Source organism: Mesoplodon mirus (assembly GCF_964341445.2).
Source record: "Mesoplodon mirus genome assembly, chromosome: 11".
NCBI lineage: Eukaryota > Metazoa > Chordata > Mammalia > Artiodactyla > Ziphiidae > Mesoplodon > Mesoplodon mirus.
The window spans coordinates 21,371,643-21,393,217 of record NC_138987.1 but is presented as its reverse complement, the minus strand read 5'-3'; the positions used below and the strand labels follow the sequence as shown (position 1 = coordinate 21,393,217).

General features: G+C 39.7%; 1 protein-coding gene across 1 annotated transcript in view; it reads right to left on the bottom strand.

Annotated features, from left to right (window-relative positions):
* The window catches only part of CFAP54 (cilia and flagella associated protein 54), a gene marked incomplete at its 5' end in the record, with an annotated part of 318,667 nt that overhangs the window by 91,217 nt on the left and 205,875 nt on the right, over positions 1-21,575 (bottom strand). Inside the window, 8 exons of the mRNA XM_082636308.1 lie at positions 227-323; positions 1,275-1,380; positions 2,640-2,795; positions 8,616-8,742; positions 8,846-9,025; positions 9,197-9,354; positions 10,184-10,331; positions 12,573-12,678. Coding sequence (XP_082492434.1) covers positions 227-323; positions 1,275-1,380; positions 2,640-2,795; positions 8,616-8,742; positions 8,846-9,025; positions 9,197-9,354; positions 10,184-10,331; positions 12,573-12,678 — 1,078 coding nt within the window. The remainder of the gene's footprint in view (positions 1-226; positions 324-1,274; positions 1,381-2,639; positions 2,796-8,615; positions 8,743-8,845; positions 9,026-9,196; positions 9,355-10,183; positions 10,332-12,572; positions 12,679-21,575) is intronic.

Below are 21,575 nucleotides of genomic sequence, written 5' to 3'. Positions count from 1 at the left end.
TGGATAATATTTTAACAGGCAAAAATGTCCACATGAAATCTGTTTCCAGAGTCTTACGTAAAAATATCAAAAGAGGTATCTAAACGTGAGTATGAGCATTAAGTAATGAATTAATTTCTTCAAGTCACAAAGAAAAACAATTTCTTTATTTCCATAGCACAGTGCTAGCAAAGTAAGCAAGTTCAAAGGCAACATACTTTAAATTTCTAATAAAATTGTTTGTTACCTTAATAAGTGTTAATGGTGATGCTGAAAGTTTGCTCTTTGGCTTCCTCATGTGCAAAAATAATAGGGCTATTTCGAGGTAGGAGTCTCTTATCAACCTAAAATGATACAGCATTGTACTTATTAGATAGCACACCATTCATAATCATTTTGCATCTTGTGTCAACAATTTCTGAGAAAATAAAAGGCAAAAATAGGCAAAACCAGCATCTGTTCCAAACTCACCCTCTTTTCAGAGGACTTGTGGCTTAGACACGGGCATCTTCCTTCCTACTGAAATTGAAAGCTCTTGAAGAGAGCTGAGCATTCTACCTTGTCCTGTGCTGGCAATACTCCATGCCATGACCACAATGCAGTCCAGCATCAAGACCATTCTGGACTATTCCAGCAAACAAGGCACTAAAGAAGTGACAGTCAAGACTGGAGGAATCTGCCTGGAAAACCAGACCTCTCTCTCCACTCTCCTAGGTTAATTATGATAAGTTCGAAAGAGACACAGAGTTATGCTGAAAGCCGTGATTCGGTATGGGTTAGGTCTGCGTATTCACTATCAAACCTGTCAGGTGGGACCATTTAAGTCAGTGCAGTTGTAATAATGCTGGCTTATTCTCCATCTTAAGGTGACTTTTATACAGAATTGAGTTGGCCAGCCTTGGTACTGCTGAACCAGAGTGAATATTCACATAAATCCCTTCTAGATACACTTTCACATCTAGTGGAGGCTCCTGTAACCTGGGACTGACAGGAGATCAACCTGAGTACAGACTAGAAGCGAGTCACAGTCCAGTACGTCACCACACTGACCACCATCATCAACCATCACTGTAAATGAGGCCTTGGAGCGGAGCCAAGAGCATCAAGCTTGAAAAGGAAGTCAGTGAACCTGTTACACAACGGACCCCAGTGAACTAGCCCTGCCGTGGGAAAGGGTGCCCCAGCGTCCAACCTTCAACGCTCCAGCCTTAAATAGTCAATGTACTACCAGAACACAGGTCTCAAACCCAAACACACATTGTCATGATAATGGAAAGGTCTTTTTTTTTTTTTACCCTGAGTTTTGATCATGTCTCAAGCTTAGCTGTATAGCTTCAAACAGACTCTCAAGTTGCAAAGTTGGAGATTTCTCTTCCATCAATATTTGACATTCTATTTTGCCTGAAAGAAGAAAAGGATATACAAAGATGGTTTTTCCTTTTTCTATCATTTAGAACTTCAGAACAAATATTTTATGCAGGAAATTTGGAAAACTGAACATGCTGTCCTTTTTGTCCGTCTATCTCCTGTTTCTTGCTAGAAGGTAAGCCAATGGGGAAAGAGCTGTTGCTTCCTTCCCCAGGAAGGCTCCCCCTGCCTCCTTTCACTCTCCAGACACAACTGTTCTTATCATCTTACTTTCCTCTCCATTTCCTTACTTTGTGCTCCACATTCCCTTTATCTAAATCCATTTTCTTCTTTCCTCTATTATTGCAGGTATCGTAGAAAACATCTTTGCTAAAAACAAACCCTAGAAAGTCAGCAAACGCTTGAGAACCAGCACGGATGATGCAAACGCTCTCATTTGCACACAGCTCCCACCCCTCATGGTGAGCCACAGCCTTCAAATGCAGGTGCTGGAATGGTACTTCTGTAGCAAGAAGGGCAGGAAAGGCAAATCTTACAATCACTATAAAAAGGATTCACAGTTTCCATGCGGCATGTGCACAGGGCACAGAGCCACCTGGTGTTAAGTTCACGTCTGGACTTACAGATAATTATTTACCCAGACTGCACCTCATCTGCCAACTGGGATTGGTCATGCCTACCTTGTAGTGCTGTTGTAAGAATTGGCAATATGAGATGTAAAACACCAACTACTGTGCTTAGTATCTAGTAGATGCTCAATAAGTGATACCAATTGTCATCATCATTTTTCTCATGGCTAAAATGGCCACAATAAAATTATATGAATGTATTATGCAAATGTGTGTTGTATATAAGTTATAAATATAGATTGCTATAGCTATTTAATTTAAATGGGTACGTATCTTTTATAGAAATTAGCTAAAATGCTTAGCTAAGTAATGAAATAAAAAAATATCTTCCAAGCATTCTTTAAGAAACATTATTCATAGCTAAATGGCTGATGCTGAGAGTTTTGAGTCAAACATGAAACTTTGTGTAAGGAAGGTCAATTGTAATTATAAAAGAAATGAAAATGGAGTACTTTTTTCCTTTCTAGATATAAACTTAAAATACAGTGTTCTCTTTATCCAAAACTGAGTTTGGCAGAGATACCAAGGTGTTTGTCATCACCAAGCCCTTTGTAAAATCAGTATTTTGTATAATCAGTGACCAGATTTTTAAGAAGCCTTTTGTTCATGGGAAAAAAATAATCCTCAAACTTTATCATAGTTCTGACCCTAAATACATCTTACCTTTCTGAAAAAAGATTTCAGCTTCCACTTCTTGTTCTTCTGTTCCTGATGTCTTAGCAAGCTTCAAAGCTATTTCAAAAAGATGAAGGGAAGGTAACCACTTTGAGGGATCCTTCTTTTTACTGGTATAATATACTTGCTTGGCCACTGTATGTCCTAAAAGAAAGGCAGTTGTGTGAAAAGGGAACAATAGATATACAGTATTCATAACAAACCTCCCAGTTACCAGACTTCTCTCACAGTAGGTACAATTGAAGAACTCTGGGAGGGAGTTCCCTGGCGACCTAGTGGTTAGGATTCTGGGCTTTCACTGCAATGGCCAGGGTCCAATCCCCGTCGGGGAACTGAGATCCCACAAGCCCTGAGGCATGGTCAAAAAAAAAAAAAAAGAAGAAGAAGAACCCTGGGGGTCTTTAGTTTTTAGCATTGAAGAAATGCTTTAAAGAAACACAATAGGGCTTCCCTGGTGGCGCAGTGGTTGAGAGTCTGCCTGCCGATGCAGGGGACACGGGTTCGTGCCCCGGTCCGGGAAGATCCCACATGCCGCGGAGCGGCTGGGCCCGTGAGCCATGGCCGCTGAGCCTGCGCGTCTGGAGCCTGTGCTCCGCAACGGGAGAGGCCACAACAGTGAGAGGCCCGCGTACCGCAAAAAAAAAAGAAAGAAAAAAAGAAACACAATACCCAAATATATCAATGAACTATAAACAATAGACCTTTGAAACTTTGTCTTTGATAAATTTCAACATTTTCTCATTTTTAAAATGAAGGATAGTATACCTGAAACTAACACAACATTGTAAATCAACTATACTCCAATAAAAATTTTTTAAAGTTAAATAAAAATAAAATGAAGGATAATCTCTCAAGCCTCTTTCAGTTCTAAAATTTCATAATGCTCTACATAACAACTTTTATGTTCCTAAGATGAGGTTGTTAGTAGGGAAACAACTGGAAGTTTTATGTAGTTTTATGTTGTTACCAATAAAATTTGCATAAATTAATAGGCGGTAATTTCTATTCAGCTCTATAGCAGTTGCTCGCATTGCATGTTTTGTCATCCCAACTAGCTGGCAAACCCATTATGGACAAAGGCCACATGTTATACTTCTTATGCGGTCCCATCACTACTTAACATAATGAAGGATTGTTGCATTGTTGAAGAGGCATTAGATTTAATTTCTGATCACCTCGAAGACAGACAGACAGACATTTATTTGAAAAATATTTTCTGAGTGCTTAGGCACCGGATAAAAAATGAGAAAATTGAAAAATAAGAGCTAAGTTTCATTAAGTACTTCCTACCTACCAGGTACCATCCCAAGTACTTAAGCATTATCTCATGCAATCCTCCCAATTCTGAGTAGATACCATTATTATGCTCATGTTACAGAGGAAAAAGCAGTGGCACAGTGAAGTTTAAGTAACTTGCCCAAAGTCACGTGACTAGTAAATAGCAGGGCTGTGATCTGAACCTAGGCAGTCCAGCTCCAGGGCCCATACCCTATACCATGACACTGCAGTAACCCCTTAAGAGAGAGACCGTGGAGCTTAGTGTCCAACAGGGAATGAGAACAGCCAGACAGGCAATCAAAACACAGTGTGGTTGATAGTGTGGCAGTGAAAGCACTGGACACTGTGGTAGCAGGTTACAGGAGCCGTGGCCAGACCTGGGAAAGGTCAGGGATGCCTACCCAGATAATACAGCTGTCAAGGCCGGCAGCTGATGATCACTTTATCTTTTGGAAAGTTTAAAGAAGAGAAACGTTGAGATAAAGAGTAAAAGGCAACTAGGGGGGAAACTGCATTAATAGAATAGTTTAACAGGCACAGTAGAGCAGTATGAACAGAAAGGCAGTGTAGGATTGCAGGATACAGCTGCTGAGTTGTAGCTGAAATGCTGGGTACAAGCCAGTCATTGGTGCTACCATGTCATCTGAGGCTTTGAACAAGTCCCTACATGCCTCTGAGCCTTGAGGCAGCGGAACTAGAAAATATCTGAGGTCCCTTCAAGTTCTGAAAATTTTAAATCCAAGATGCCATGCCCTGTAAAGAGTTTTCAGGAAACCTAGGACGTTTTGTAAATATTTAGCTCAGGAATGTGCTATATGAGTGGGAAGACGGTAGAAAAAGTATCTTTCTCTCCCCCATCGCCGGCCCTTTATCCAGGGAGAAGTTACAGAGCCCTTCCTCTGGACAAGGCAGGATGGTAGCACTTTACTGAGAAAATGGAGATGAAGAAATTGAAGGCTTGCTTCCCCGGACTTCCGAGGAGAGTAAGGAGGCCAGGCATGGAACAGTGAGAAGAGCTGACACCTACAAAGCTCTTAGGACAAACTAGCTGCCCTCCTAAACATGTTACACAGTCCACTCAATTCACCCCAGGGAGACTGGCACCTTTCTTATTTACATTTTAGGAGAAAGGAAACTGACACACAGAGAAGTTAAATGATTTCCTCAAGGGAACTGGACCAGAATTCTTTCTCCAGAGTCCATGCTCTTAAACCCCAACAATTACCAACTGCAATTAGATCTTAGGCCAGAAGGATATGCTAATACGATTTGTCCCATACAGTCTCACATCTCAATACATCTCCCATTCTTTTTTTTTTTTAATTCTCTTTTCTGGGGTCATGTTTCATTTTTTTAATTAATTAATTTAATTATTTATTTATTTAAATTTTGGCTGCATTGGGTCTTCGTTGCTGTGTGCAGGCTTTCTCTAGTTGCAGTGAGCGGGGGCTACCCTTTGTCGTGGTGCACGGGCTTCTCATCGCGGTGGCTTCTCTTGTTGCGGAGCACGGGCTCTAGGCGTGCAGGCCTCAGCACTTGTGGCTCGCGGGCTCTAGAGCGCAGGCTCAGTAGCTGTGGCGCACCAGCTTAGTTGTTCCGCAGCATGTGGGATCTTCCTAGACCAGGGCTCGAACCCGTGTCCCCTGCATTGGCAGGCGGATTCTTAACCACTGCGCCACCAGGGAAGCCCTTCTCCCATTCTTGTATGTCTTGCTTACTGTTTCAAATTATACTACAGCTGTTTATTAATACAAGACAAAAATACCAAGTCTTTTCATGTCATTGAGGCACTTATATACATGTACAATATGTACCATATATGGACTATATGCAAGATAGTGCTATATAATATAGTACTAACATATAATAATAGTACTTGAATCATCTTCTAGATTTTTGTTAAAATTAGAAAAAGAATTGTTACAGAAATTATTGACTTTTCTCTCTCTCTCCCTAACTAGATAATAGGCCCTTCGAAGGCAAAGATGATGACTCCCTGTTATATTCCCACTCCCCAGCACTATTCTTGAACCTTTCTTCGCTCCTATTATACAATCAGTAATCTACTTTTTCAGCTAATAAGGAAGCTCTAGGTTCAGTCATTAATGGAAAAAAATAATCTTAAGTAACCATGATGCTTATTTTTTGTTTTTTAAAAATAATCTCGAAATGTCTTTTTCTGTAAGAGGCTTTCACAAAGAAAAGGAATTTTTTTAAGTGGCTCTATTCTTGCAATGCAATCTATACTATCACTATAAAGGAAAACTGTCGAGAAAGCATCAAATCAGATGATTTTATGCTTCATAATATTGAAGTGCTCCTTTTTGCAATAAACATCAACTCTGTGAAAAAGAAGTTGTGAAACTGACGTTGTTTTGACAGAAAAGTTGCTTTCGGTTTTTGTTCTTTAAGTTGGTATTTAATATAACAGAAAGCAAGCTGTTCTGTTTCAAGTGAGTCTAAAAAACAGCAGCAGTATTGCCACTGAGTGGTGACACATCTTCAAGATTAGTAAGGCAGGAAAGCAGAGAATACGTTTAACACAATCTGTACAATTTAACACAATCTGTACTTTAAGTTCTTGTAGAAATCAAATATACTGGTAATATAACAAATTGTGGACCAAAGATACAGAAAAATAACTCTCATGGGATCAGCGAGCTGGAAGGAATTCCAGAGGTCAGCTATGCCAGCCTAATTTCATAAATGAGGAAACTCAACAATATAGGGGTGAACTGCTTTACCTATGGTAATAAAGTTCATATCTGATGATGGTGATGATGATGATGATGATGATGAAAATCATATAATAATAATGATCAATATTAGTCATGAGGGGGAGGAGCAGAAGGGGAATAAGGGAGACAATTGTGGGCAGCCGATGGTTTGAGCACACTTCTGTTGCCCTCCCTTCCCCACTCTAGTCCAATCACCTGCCTCTCCTGAGCTGAGCAGCTGATGGTACAGGAGGCAAATGGGTCCCAGGAAGTGAGGGGTAATGTTTCAAAATGTGGGTTTTGTTATTATTCAGGTATGACAAGGTCAACAGGTCAGGAGATGACTGCCATTGAAAAGACAGTATTTTTGCTCACAGTTCTCAAGAGGAGGGAGGGCACACCACGCCACACAGGGCCACACAGGGAAGCACCAGGGTCAGTCAGGAGGTAGAAGGAGAAAGGAGAAAATGTGGGCAAGAGCCTTTATTGTGTTTTTTGTGGGAAGGAGTGGGTGGGTAGGGTAAGCAGACTACGGTTTAGGATTGGCTAGTTTGTAGAATTTCAGTGGGCTCTGCCAGTAGTCCATACCTGTCCCTGGGGTGATTGGGGCAGAAAAATAGTGGCCCTGAGGGTAAGAGCCCAGCAAAGAACAATAAAAGAGCTCAATAAAAGTTCAGGGTGTAAGCTCTGGAATGGCGAGTTTGCATATGAAAGACATCCTCACAGGAGTGTGGTGTGCTAACCTCTAGGAACTGGCTAACCCTGGGAGGGGAAGTCCCTCCCTGGTCAGCAAGACTCCTGATGTCAAAGCATCAGAAATACATTTTTTTAAAAAAAGGCATGATGAATACAGGTTAGAACAGAGAGAGCTGTTACAAGATTTTCTGTCCTCTGTGATAGACAAGAGCCTTGGAGCTAGAGGTAGGCAGCTTTGGGTCAAAGATGAGAGACAGTGTCCTGGAGAGAGCTTGAAGCAATGTCTGTGAGCTCCTGAGAAGGGCAGCAACACTGGCTGGCTCCTCCCCCTTGGTTTCCAAGGAGCTGTAAGCCTCTGGCTTAACTGGTCTACCTGCTCCAATCAGATCCCCTCTGGGCTGGCTCTGGTCCATCCTCCACTCTATTCTTCAGCCAGCAGCCAGGGTAATCTTTGGAAACATAAACTGTCCCCTGCTCACCCTCTCCCATTAGACTGTCCCTCTGTCTATACTGGTCTCCTTGCAGTTCTAGAACATGTCAAGCTTGTCCTGACCTCAGAGCCTACAACTCACTGCTCTCTCTGCCTCTACTGTGCATGACTTCACTAAGCATATGCTTAACATTTACAGTCCAGGGTTAAATACTACTTCCCCAGAGAGGCCTTCCCCAATTATTCTACTTAAACAGGCACCACTCCCTTTGCTGTTCTTTATCAGCAGATCTTATCCACATCATTTACAACACTAAGTACAATTTATACTTACATACATATACATAATTCATCATCAGACATAAGCTTTCTATAACCTTGCTGTTTTTCTGTCTAGTTATTATCAAATACACATCTTATTTTATACAATATTTATTGGATTAAATTTTATAAATATTATAATAATAAATTAAAAATTAAATGTTTATTGTTATAAATATTATAACAATGTATAAATATTGAATAAATATTAAAATATTTTATACATTTATAATATGATAAATGATAGAATATGCATTCCTATATATGATTTGTTTAGCTGTGTATTTCTGTCTCCCAGGCTAAGAGAAGGAACCACATCTGTTTTCACCTCCAATAGCTTCCCAGGACCTCACAGGGAAGCTGGCACATGGTAAGTGATCAAAAGCTATTTGTTAAATAAATGGAACCTGGCTATTCATAAATACTGCCCCAGATAAATGCACTCACATGATAGCCTCGCTGAAAATGACTTAAACTTTTTCATCAGTGACTTGAATGTAATATATGTTTAAGTGTTCTTACCAATTCTCATTTTTGTTTTGGCCAATAACATGACATGAGGAAGATAGATATTTTTCAAAGGCAGTAATGGACTTGCATAGTCAGTGTTTGATACAGGAAATTCAATTGTTTCTCCAAAAGTTAGCATCTGTAAAAGAAGCACTGTAATGAGTAATTAGCTAATGTGGTATGCTGTAAGTAAAGACTGAAAAGTAAGTTTCTAAGTCTTGTGGACACAAAAGCACTCTCACCTGTTCAATAAGAATGTTGTGAGACTGAGTCAACAAATGTAATTTTTCTGTTTTCGAAGAGGGAGTTTCCTTGAATTTCTCGGCTTTTGTTAAGTCATCCAGTAAAAGCATGCTTCTCACCAGTGTTAAATGAGATCGAGGAGAAATAAACTCACGTCCTTCAAGCAACTGTATTACATCCTATTAAAATAAAATTATTCCGTTTGATAGTACCATTCACAATTCACTGAAACAGGGGCCAGACGTATTGACTGTTATGCATTCAGTACCTAATGGAAATTTAAATTCTCTCCTTTTATTCTAACCAGAATCCTCAGGTAAATATCAATGTGAATTAGGTTTCCTTCCTACCTGAAGGTTTTTTATGATGTCTGCTTTTAAGTGCTTTTCTTGTAGGCCAATGATTACAGCTTGCATCAAGAATTCAGCCTGTAGCTCCCTGTCGCCTGCACTTTTTGCTTCCACACACACTTCATTGATGAGGCTCACACAATCTGTTATATCGTTTTCTAAAATAAACAAATGCAGGTACTTAAAATGCACTGAGAAAGTAAGAAATTATATGTGCATGATATTCTCGGTGTTTATCACAGGAATATTGTATAACACAGAAGAAGAGGAAGGTGTAAAGACGGAAAACAAGTAAGACTGCACGAAACACTGAAAATAAATGGGTTGTAATTTAGGAGGAGCACTTTAGGGTATTCAAATGCTGCAGAAGTAATAATGATATTCCATGAAATAATTTAATTTGGGAGATGGGTAGAGATGGGTGAATAGATAGGTTTACATATAGATAACGCGTAATCACTGCAAGAACTAATATTTATATGTGCCAGGCTGTAATCTAAGAACTTTAGAAATTTAACCCATTTAATTCTGGAAATAATCCTATGAAGTAGGTACCACATTTCCATTTTCCAAAGGAGGAAACTAAGGCCTAGAGGGATTAAGAGATTTGGCCAAGATTACACAGCAAGGAAGTGGTGGATAGAGTATTTGAACTTAAGTGGGGGGTGGCTCCAGAATCTGCACTCTGGACCCCTGAACTACGCTGCCTTCCTAGATGACAGGAAGGCGTGTGCATTAGCATTCTGAAATCTCCTTGCTTGCTTTGCATACAGTAATATATATGCCATTTGCAGTGATACAAGGGACTGCTGAAAATGATTATTCTCATTTAATAACTTGAATTTTTTATTCTGGAAACAGATCAAGCTAATAAGTTATAAAATGTTAATGGTATAATAAAATACATCCCAAGAAAACCTCTGTTACCTAAATAAAATTAAAGTTTATGAAAACTTGATTAAGGACATGGAGATAGGATATTTGTACCTTTCACGATTCCAATGCCACGAATCTGGGCAACAAACGCAGTCACCAATGCTAAGCGGCACCTCAACCACAGATGAATGTTGAAATATTCTCGAGAATTTAGGGAAATGGGATCTAAAAACTCATTACCATCTTTACTTTCAGTGGCCTAAACAATATTAAAATGATGGTTATCTTTCCATTTAAAAATGTCCAAGTTCTAGCCTAATGCTAAATGTAACATAAGTTAAGGGAAGCATCAATATCATTAAACAGTATTAAATTTTTAATTTTAGAAATTATTCTTTAACATTCTATAAAACATAAAAAATACACAAGAAATAAACAAAAATCACCCACAATCCCATGCTCCGCTATTAACACTGATCCTCATATAAGTGCTTTGCAGCATTTCTTTCTCTCTGTATACTCACTGTTGAAAACTAGCTTTGCAGTCTGAATTTTTCATTGCAAATTATATTATTATCAGCAGTTTCCATACCTTCAAAAATTTTGTGACCATCATTTTAAAGACTGAAAATAATCAGTAATACTGGCTAATGTTTACTGAGTGCTTATTATGGGCCAGGCACTGTGATACATGCTTTATACACATTAGTTCACTTAATCCTCCTGACAAGCCCAAGAGGGGTTATTATTATCTCTATTTTTCAGATGAGAGAAGCGAAGCCTAGGAAGGCTAACTATTTGCTTAAATGTCATCATATTTTGGCAGAGGCTGGGATTCAAGCTTGCATCTTTCTGAATTTAGAGCCCACAGTCTTAATCTACTACATTACACTGCTATGTACTTCTCACATCCCAAACATATATTATTTTATGATTTACTACCCTCATTATTACACTTTATAAAGGGAGTGGCCAATGTTCAGAGCTACTGGGAGGGAGGTGACAAAGGAACTTTTCCAGGGAGCAATCAATCTTAGACACTTCATCTAGAACAACGCCCATTTGTTCTAGGAATTTCCTGCTACACATCTCTGACAGCTCATCATCTCCAACCAGTCAGCAACACCTGCTATCAAGGAGCTGTAACCTGGACTTGACGGGGGCTGGAATGTGACAAACCTGTGAGGAGCACGGGGGAGGGGGAGCTGTTCCTGAACCAGAGTAAGAAGTGAACAGAGACCCCAACACAGGGTGGTGATTAGAACGGGTACACCACGTACTCGAGGGGTCTAGTGTTTAGATTAGAAATACAGAAGAAATACCCATCAACATACCTTAATCTCTGCCTACATTGCTGTTATTATTGAAAAGCCAAGTCATGCTTAATCTAAATCAGGGTTTCTCGACCTCAGCATGACTGACATTCTGGGCCAGATTATTGTTGTGAGGGAAATGTCCTGTGTGTTATAGGATGTTTAGCAACATCCCTGGCCTCTACTCAGTAGATGCCACTAGCACTCCCTCTAGTTATAACAACCAAAATGTCTCCAGGCACTGCAAATGTCCCCTGGGAAGCAAAATACCCCCCCAAGTAACACCCATTGCTCTAAGTAAATTTTCAGAATCAGAATCCTTTTTAGCCTTTATACTGCTTTTGCTGTGGTAAGAAAGGAGTCAATTAGTTTTGCTTTTTTTGTAATGACATTAGATAGTAGCAATTTTATTAGTAAAGCTTAAGCTTTATTTTATTTATTTTAAAATGAGCAAGGATTCTATGTGCTGAATCTTTATATTTTAATCCTAAACAACTCTTGTTACTAAGTTACTTGGTCTAATCAAAATCCAATGAAATTTCAAAGAACGTGTGACACAAGTTGTCAAATAGACTTGAGGGCTTAAACGCAGAAGAATTTAACTATGAGAAGGAAATAGCACAAGGTACTATTAGCACAAGGTAGGAAATAGCACAGGTAGGAAATAGCACAAGGTAGGAAATAGCACAAGGTAGGAAATAGCACAGGTAGGAAATAGCACAAGGTAGGAAATAGCACAGGTAGGAAATAGCACAAGGTAGGAAATAGCACAGGTAGGAAATAGCACAAGGTAGGAAATAGCATAGGTGTCACGCTGGTAATGCTAAAGAAGAAATAAAATCAAAAGTGAAATGAACAAGTCATGCGAAACAACTTTATTTACTAGTGACATCAGATCTAGAATACAAGAATGATGCGTCTGGTGGGACTTCAGTCACTATTACATCCAATCCCATCAATTCTCAAATGAGATTACATAATTTAAAAAAATGTTAAGGAATTTGCCCAAGGTATACCAGCTAATAAATACCATCAACAGGGCTTAAACACAGATCTTTTTACTCTAAATTCAATGTTTTTTTCTTCTTTACCCCTTTGTTTCCTTCAAATAGTTATACAATTTCCTAGCATGCCAATAATTCTTCCATAAAAAGTGTTATCAGGATAAACATTAAATTCATACATACATAACCTCCTGGAGAGGTGGAATTCTCTGTGTCATCTTCTACTACCTTCTTTTTAAAAAGTTTTGAATCCTGGAGAAGTTTAAGTGTAGAAAACACTATCGCAGCACTAAAATAGAGAATATGTTTTAAATGTTATTAGTATGACACTCCTGGCATTTGTATGTTATTTCCGAAGTCTCTTCCTCCAGAAAAACCTCCCCATACTCCCACCCATCCCCAAAACTGTTAGGTGCCCCTTCTACGTGCTCTAATAGCACCCTGGCCTTTACCATAAGGTGACACTTACAGCATTATTTAATTGCCTGTAAAATTGCTGTGTTTGTCTCAGCTAGTTTATCTTATCCCCTGCTGACACCCAGCATCTAGTGGCTTGGACATCATAGGAGCTAAAAAATATTTTTACATGAAAATGAGTGAATGAAAGAATAAATGAATGAATGAATGTTTCCAAGATCTAGAACAAAATTTACTGACAATCTCATTAATAAAATGAGCACACATGTATTTTACATACATCAGGATGTGGTTCTCCAGTTTTTTGACATTATAAAACTGTTCTTCTGCTTAATGCTGTGCACTTGGAAACTCTTAAGAAAAATTACTGCTCAATCAGTATCTAGCAGTGCCAGGGGGGCAAGGTACTTAATGCAGAAAATGGAAGCCAGGAGATAGCAATTCTCCTCACTTCCTGTTGTTCGGTATGTAAATTTTTCTTCACTTTAAACCATCACATCCTCCTTCCCTGTAGAATGATAAATGTATAATTGATGTCACACTTTTTCAAAATATTTTAATAATATATGTTAACAGGCTTCTTCATTTGAAAATCTATTCCAAAACAAAATTCAAAATACAGAATAATCTGTGTACCTGACGATGCTTATTGCACTGCTGCTTTATAACACAGAAAGACCGGGTGAAAGCCAAACAGACAATGTATCCATTTATCTAGTGCCCCACTTGATACCTCCACTCGAATCGTGAATAACAATCACACTTAAGAGGTGTTATGGGTTAAACTGTGTTGAGGTCCTAACCCTCCGTGCTCATCATGCATCCTTATTTGGAAATAGAGTCTTTACAGAGGTAAACAAGCTAAAATAAGGTCATTTAGGGTGGACCGTAATCCAATATAACTGGTGTCCCTATAAAAGGGGGAAATTTGGACAGAGAGACAGACATGCACAGAGGGAATATGATGTGAAGACACACAGGGAGAAGACAGCCTGTGACTGGAGTGATGCATCTACATGCCGAGAAACATCAAAGATGGCTGGCAAACATCAGAAGCTACAAGAGGCAAGGAAGGGCTCCCCCAAGAGCTGTCAAAAAGAGCAGGGTCCTGCCGACACCTTGATTTTGGACTTTCAGCCTCCAGAACCGTGAGACGATAACATTCTGTTGTTTTAAGCCACCCAGTCTTGGGTACTATGCTGTGGCAGGAAACTAGGATAGGTTAAAAGCAGAGCCTCTTGCTTCCACCTCCTCCACCAAACCTACTCCTCTCCCCTGTTCTCTATCCCAGATAGAGGGCCCAGTATCATCACCGCCTCCTCTTTGCCTCACACTCTATGTTCAATCCATCAACAAGTTCTGTCAGCTTCAACTTCAAGATCGGGATACTAGCCAGCAGCTCGTCACGTCCGCACCTCGTCCACTGCTAACGCCTCCATCCAAGCCACCAACATCTCCAGACACCCACGGGAGCTTGCTGGCTGGCCCCTGGAGTCCTGGTCTCTATGAAGAGACCACAGTGATCTCTCTTCAGGATGTGAATCAGATCACGACACTTCCGCTGTACTGTTCCAGAAGCCTCCCGCATCCCTGGATTATGGTCAATACACCACCTCCTTTGGGTCAGTTAGTGAGGTTTCTAGCCAAGAAGATGACCAGCCTCATCTGGGTCCAGGGATGCTTGCAAGAAGGTAGTTAGTCTCTGTGTGTAGGCTCCCAGAGTATGTACATATGCTCAACTCTTAATTACATTTTAAAAGCCCTTTTTGTATGTATCTACACATTGTATTGAAAGATATTTTCTCTCTCTTTTTTCCCCTCAAACTTTTTTTGAAAAAAACGATAACTGGTATTTACTGTACTCACCACCTCTCAGGTGCTGTGTTAAATGCTTATTGTGAATTAATTCACTTAATCCGTACCACAAACCTACAAGGTATGTACTATTATCATCCCTATTTTATAGATAAGTTAACTGAGGCCCACAAATGTTATGTGACTTGCCTAAGGTGACTCAGCTAGCAAGAGGAGGTAGGATCCGAGCCCAGGCCACTGGCCCCTGAACCTGCAGCATGCTTAATCATTAAGCTACAATGTGGCCTCTTTCTTTTCACAGTTCTGACAAGCTTTGGCTTTGTTTATACTGGCAGTGTTACTCATTGCCACATTTGTATTACCATATGGTTACTGTCGACTGCACCTTTTACAACATAAAAGGCCCTCTTTGTCCAGTTTAATGCCTTTTGCCTTGCATTCTACTTAGCAGACTTCATGAAACGGGATGATTATAAGGATATTAAATAAGGTATTTAGTCTTTCATTTGCTCAAAAATATGTATTGAGGGCTTCCCTGGTGGCGCAGTGGTTGAGAGTCCGCCTGCCGATGCAGGGGACACGGGTTCGTGCCCCGATCCCGGAGGATCCCACATGCCGCGGAGCGGCTGGGCCCGCGAGCCATGGCCGCGGAGCCTGTGTGTCCGGAGCCTGTGCTCCGCAACGGGAGAGGCCACAGCAGTGAGAGGCCCGCGTACAGCAAAAAAAAAAAAAAAAAATGTATTGAGCACCTGCTATTGGCCAGGAACAAATCTAGGGGCTATGGATACAGTCCCTGGCCTCACAGAGATGACATTCTATTGAGAGCAGGGTATTTTTTTTTTTTTTTTTTTTTTGCTGTACGCGGGCCTCTCACTGTTGTGGCCTCTCCCGTTGCGGAGCACAGGCTCCGGACGCACAGGCTCAGCGGCCATGGCTCACGGGCCCAGCCGCTCCGCGGCACATGGGATCCTCCCAGACCGGGGCACGAACCCACATCCCCTGCATCGGCAGGCGGACTCTCAACCACCGCGCCACCAGGGAGGCCCGGGAGCAGGGTATTCTTAACAGAGAGGAGTGCTTGGCAAATAGACGGCTCTCAATGCATAGCAGCCGTTACCATATTAGTATATAAAGTTGGACAGAGAATATGCAGGGACTAAATCGATTTTTTTCTAAGTTGTTAACCAGCATCAAAACCTTACAGCCATTATTGAATTTCAATCTCCGAAGATTTTAATGAGTCCTTAAAATGGTTTAGATACTTGTAGAATATTTTCTAAAGTATGGTTTGTGATTATCTAAACTTACTAGTTTTTTTTTTAATAAAACTAAACAAGGAAGCAAGAAAACAGCAACAAAAAACACAATGATGATGGGGTGTGTGTCCAGGTACGGAATCTCTTTTCCCCCACACCTTTCCTCCCTGAAGGATACATACATGTTTCTAAGGCACCTTGTTTACTGAGTAGCTTCAGAGGTTAGCACAGGATGACAACTAGAGGGCCCTGAAAGGAGAAAACGATGCCCATTCCACTCTTCTGACCTGAAGCCCAAATTCTGATTTCAAGGGAAATGAGGTATGAGGTTTGGAATCTTGCTAACCCCAAAACTTAATGAATAAAATATAAACATACTGTATGTCCTAATTCAGCTGGTACTGCTTAGTTGCACAATGGAAAACTTCTACTTCCTCCTCTGCACTAGGAAGACAGGAAGTGTAGGAGGATTACCCACTACAAACAGTCAAAATCCCAGCAGGAGGATGTTTCATTCTGACACAAAATAAAAAGGCTCAAATGTTATTCCATTTAGACAATAAATTAAATAGAAAGGAGAATCGGAAGGAACACTTCAAAAAAAAAAAAAAAGACAGGATTCTGAAATAGAGAGGCAGCCCTGAAAGAAGTAGAAATACAGTTTGAATAACTCTGATCCCATTTATTTCTTATTAACATTCATGACAAAAATGGTCAGTTTGTTCTCATAAAATCTATGCGGCTTACTCTACCTGTCACCCTAGGGAATGTGCCTTTCAATTTCCTTCACACATAATTTTATTAGAAGTATCATGAAATGTCAAGCTAACCAGCATCTGGGAAAGGGACTGTCCAACACTCTCAGCAGCACCCAGACAGAAGCTCATGGAGGGTAAAGTTCACCTACTAAAACCCATTCATCCTGACAGTAGGCTTCCCCAAGTGACAGCTCTGCGGCAAAAAGCCAGCAACATCAAAGTTTCTGCAGGTTTTTTCCTAAGGGCCAAGCCCATGGATTTAAAATCGGGGCAATTCTGGTATACTTGCACATTATTTGCATACATCTATCTGGTCTTCAAATTAAAGTTCTACTACAACACTCCTTTCTGTGCCATTTTGTAATGTGTAGTTTCTCATTTCCTTCTTTCTCCCTAAAAAAAAAAAAAATCACTCATATCCTCCACACTAAAAGGGTATAAGACATGTAGAGAGCTAGGGAAAGAGTGAAGCTAAGTGACAAGATATATTTTCTAGGGCTGCTATTGCTCTCTGGGACACAGTTTGGAGAAAGGAGTTCTATGTGCCTCCACAGGAAATCATATAGTCATACAGTCATATATATATATATATATATATATATATATATATATATATACACACACATATATATTCAATACATATAATTATATATAGAATATATAGTTAGATATATAAATATTTTCTAAACATACATTTATATATTATATATTCAAATCATTTATTTCTATAAGAAACAGTATAGTAAAAGTTCCTTCTGTCTTCAAACTTCAGTGGGGAAAACAGTGTATTATTATACTAAGCCTATTTTAGCCATCAATCAACTACCATTGTATTCTTTTTTTTTTTACCATTGTATTCTTAAAGATAGGTACAAATGTGACAATACTCTAAACGAGTGGGTCTCAAGTTTTTTACTCTCAGCACCCATTTACATCGTTAAAAATTATTAAGAAACCTCAAAGAGCTCTATCAATATTTACCATATTGGAAATTAAACTGAGAAATGTTTAACTTAACATTTATTAATTCATTTAAAAATAAAAATTATAAACCCATTATTTTTTTTTTTTTTTTTTTTTTCCGTACGCGGGCCTCTCACTGTTGTGGCCTCTCCCGTTGCGGAGCACAGGCTCCGGACGCGCAGGCTCAGCGGCCATGGCTCACGGGCCCAGCCGCTCCGCGGCATATGGGATCCTCCCAGACCGGGGCACGAACCCGTATCCCCTGCATCGGCAGGCGGACTCTCAACCACTGCGCCACCAGGGAGGCCCAACCCATTATATTTAATATAAATAATGTATTTTTATGGAAAATAACTATATTTTCAAAAACAAAAAATAGTGAAAAGGATTCCATTGTTTTCGCATTTTTGCAAATCTCTTTATAACATCTGGCTTAAAAAGAGAAAATCTGCTTAATAGAAGACTTTCATATCTGCTTCTATATTCAGTCTGTTGTGACATAATGTTTTGGTTGAAGCGTATGAAGAAGGCTAGGTCTCAAACAGATAGTTATTGAACGTGGGAGGAGTATTTTAAGAGCCTCTTCAAATAATTGTGAATATTCTTCCTTGATACTATACCAACATGTGACAAATGATAGTTTCTTAACAGTTTGTTGCTATGTGGAATCTACTACCATACACTGATGAACTGTTCCTACTCTGTCACATGAAAATCTATCGGTCTATCTTGTTAACCAGGATTTTGGAATATCATGCACTGGCCATTTGGAAAACATTAGCTCCCTGAGTTAAACAGATTCCCTTAATGTTGAAGCATTTCATTACAGTTTTTAAAAAACGATGCTCGTTAATATCACCACCAGTCTCATCAAAAAAATTTAAGCATTAGAAAACTGTCAAGCTCATGATGGCAAATACAAAGTTTCCAAAAATCCAATTTTTCTATGAAAGTTTAGATTTTATCATTGACAACAAAAACTATTTGTTGTTTTCCTAGAAGTGGCATGTTCGTTTTGCTCATTTTCAGCAGAATGCCTGTCAAATAGCCAAGTCTGCATAATCATGGTTTGTCAGTTGTTTTTTCAAATAAAAATGTTGTTCCATGAAGAAAACAGCTTGTTCAGCTCTCAGTTCATCCACATGTGTGCTGTTCCTCAAGACAACCATCAGACTGTGATATGCAGCAGAAGTGCTTGAGGTATATTTCCCACTTAATATATTCCCACAGAATATTAAAACTACATTCAAGAATAGGTATTTACAAATGTAACAGATTCTACTGCTTCATCAAAGGCATTCTTAAGTAAATCTGGCTTTTTTTTTTTTAATTGCAAGCGTGCAGCAGTGAAGAACAGAATGACTACTAGTTCGGTTTGCTGTCACTGCTTTGATTCATGGTGAGCTACCGGAAGTTTTACCACTGTTGCTTTTTCAGCATCAGTGCAAATAACAACACAGTGAAAAAGGCAAGCAACCTCTTAGTTTTATAAACTATTATAAACATAGTTTACTATGTTATAAGCTACTATAAAAATAGTTCTGACCTTACAGACCTCCCTGAGTTTCAGGAACGCTCATAGGTCTGAAGACCATACTTGGAGAATCACTGCTCCAAACAGACTTTATGGGCTTTCATCGCTGCTTAGAAACCACAGAAATTTTAAATTCCCCAAAATCTATACTGTCTCTAGCCTAAAATCAAATTTAGATGTGGTTAATCATAGAACAGCCTTCAGTCAAGGCTCCCACTGATGAGACAATTGTCTGTTTCCAATCTAAGCAAAAGCAAAGGGGGATTTCTGCTGAATTGATTTCCCCTTTGCAAAGGCTACAAGAGGGCTTCTCCTGTTTAAAGAGAATGGCCATCTAAAAAATTAACTCCCGTTCCAAATTCTGAATCTAATGCATAGAACTTAAAACACAGAATTTTAGTATGAGAAAGTTAAGGAGAGAAAAAAAAATTTGTTTCCATCTAATTTGATCATTTCTTCTTTTCATTCAGTTATTATATTTTTCATTTCTAAAATTTCTATTTAGTTTTTTTTTTCTAAATTCATCTGTTCCTTCTTTATCTTGTCTCATTCTCTTCCATCCTTCACATCTTTGAACAGTTTATTTCTCGGGCTGTGAAGCTGCCATTTGTTGTGCCTGCTAACTCTCTTTTGTGGCTCTTTCTTCATTTGGTTTATGATATTTGACTCTGTGCTACCTTTACCGGCAGGTATTTTCCAGGAGAGTCCTGCATTTCCTCGGTAATCTCTATGAGACAGTTTTGGTTTTGCCTCTGCTCCAGCTCTGTGATGTCAGGATCAGTTTCAAGGTTAATTTCTCAGGGTTTCTGCATTTCACTGTCAGTGCCAGTTTGGACCCTGCAACTGCCAATAGCATTGATCTGAAGAAACTGATTCCTCTTGGGTTACTCTTTTTCCATCCAGGGCAGGCAGCAGTTTCCTTGCTGGTCCCCAGAGACCACTGTGGAATCCCAAGCTAGGGGACGGTTTCATTCTGTATTAGAGAAACAAAGAAGACTGGACTGGGATCCTACCCTACCGTGTACCAATTACATCAGAGCATCACATTTGCCCTCTCTACTGGGTCACTTTCATCAGCATATAATACATCATCGCTGCTCCCATCTCAAGAAAATTTGTCTTGACCCTACTTCTAGCAGCTGCTGACATCCTATTCCCCTACTCCCCTTTACTGTAAAACTCCTCAAAAGAATCATCTTTACTTGCAGGTTCCAATTTCTCTCCTCCCATTTTCTCATAAAACCACGCTAAGTATGCTCTTTCCCCCACTGCCTTCTAAAATTACTTCTGTCGAGGTCACCAGTGACCTCCATGTTGCTAAATCATCCAATGGTCAATTCTCTATTCTCATCTCAATCTATCTGGAGCTTTTGGCAGAGTTGATCACTCCATTCTCCCTGATACACTTTCTTCACTTGGCTTTCAGGATTTCATAATCTCTTGGTTTTCTTATATTTACTGGTCATTTCTTCTCAGTCTCCTCTGCTGGTTCCTCATTTTCTCCCCAGTCTCCAACCAAACACAACCCTCAGTCCTTGGTCCTTCTCTTTCTTTCATCTACTCACATTCCCTAAGGAATCTCATTCATTATAAAGGCTTGAAATACTATCTATATTCTAAAGACTCCAAGAATATTTGACATTTTCAATTGCACCTCAAAGGGACATAGTCTAAACGCATCCAAAATCTAACTTCAGATCTTTCCCCTAAATAAGTTGCACTGCCACAATCTTCCCCACTGTGGTTAGGGACAACTTCTTTTGTAACTCCTCTCTTTTTCTCACCACTCTACAGCCAATCCATCAGCAAATTCTAATGGCTCTACTTTCAAAATATACCCAGAATCCGACTTATCACTACCTCTAGTGCTACGGCCCTGATCAGAGCCACTAACATCTTTCTTCTTATTATAGCAGCTTCCCCAGCTGATCTCCCTGCTTTCAAACCCTTTCCCTCTTACAGTCAATTCTCAACCTAACAACCAGGGTTATCCCTTTGAAGTGAAAATCACATGATGTCATTCCTCTGCTTGAAACAATACAATGACTCCTTACTTCCCTCAGAGTAAAAGCAGAAGTCTTCACCCTGGCCAGAAGGTCCTATATAATCTGCCTCCCCCATCAAGGATGGCCTCTTTGAACATCTCTCTTAAAACTCTCGCTCGCTCCATTCTAGCCACAAGAGACCCTGTGCTGTCCCTCAAACATGTATCAGGCATGTTCCCATAGCCTGCAACACTCCATCTACAGGTGTTTGCATGGGCCCACGTTTATTTGTTCAGATGTCACCTCATCAATAAAGCCTACCCTGACCACCCAAAATTTGGTTCAGATATTAAGATTGATGCTATACACATCAAGAGAGTGTGAAAAGGTTGATTATTCCCATAGTGAAACTATCCAGGAAGAGCAGGGCAGCCACCCAAACAGGCTGAAAATGTCTT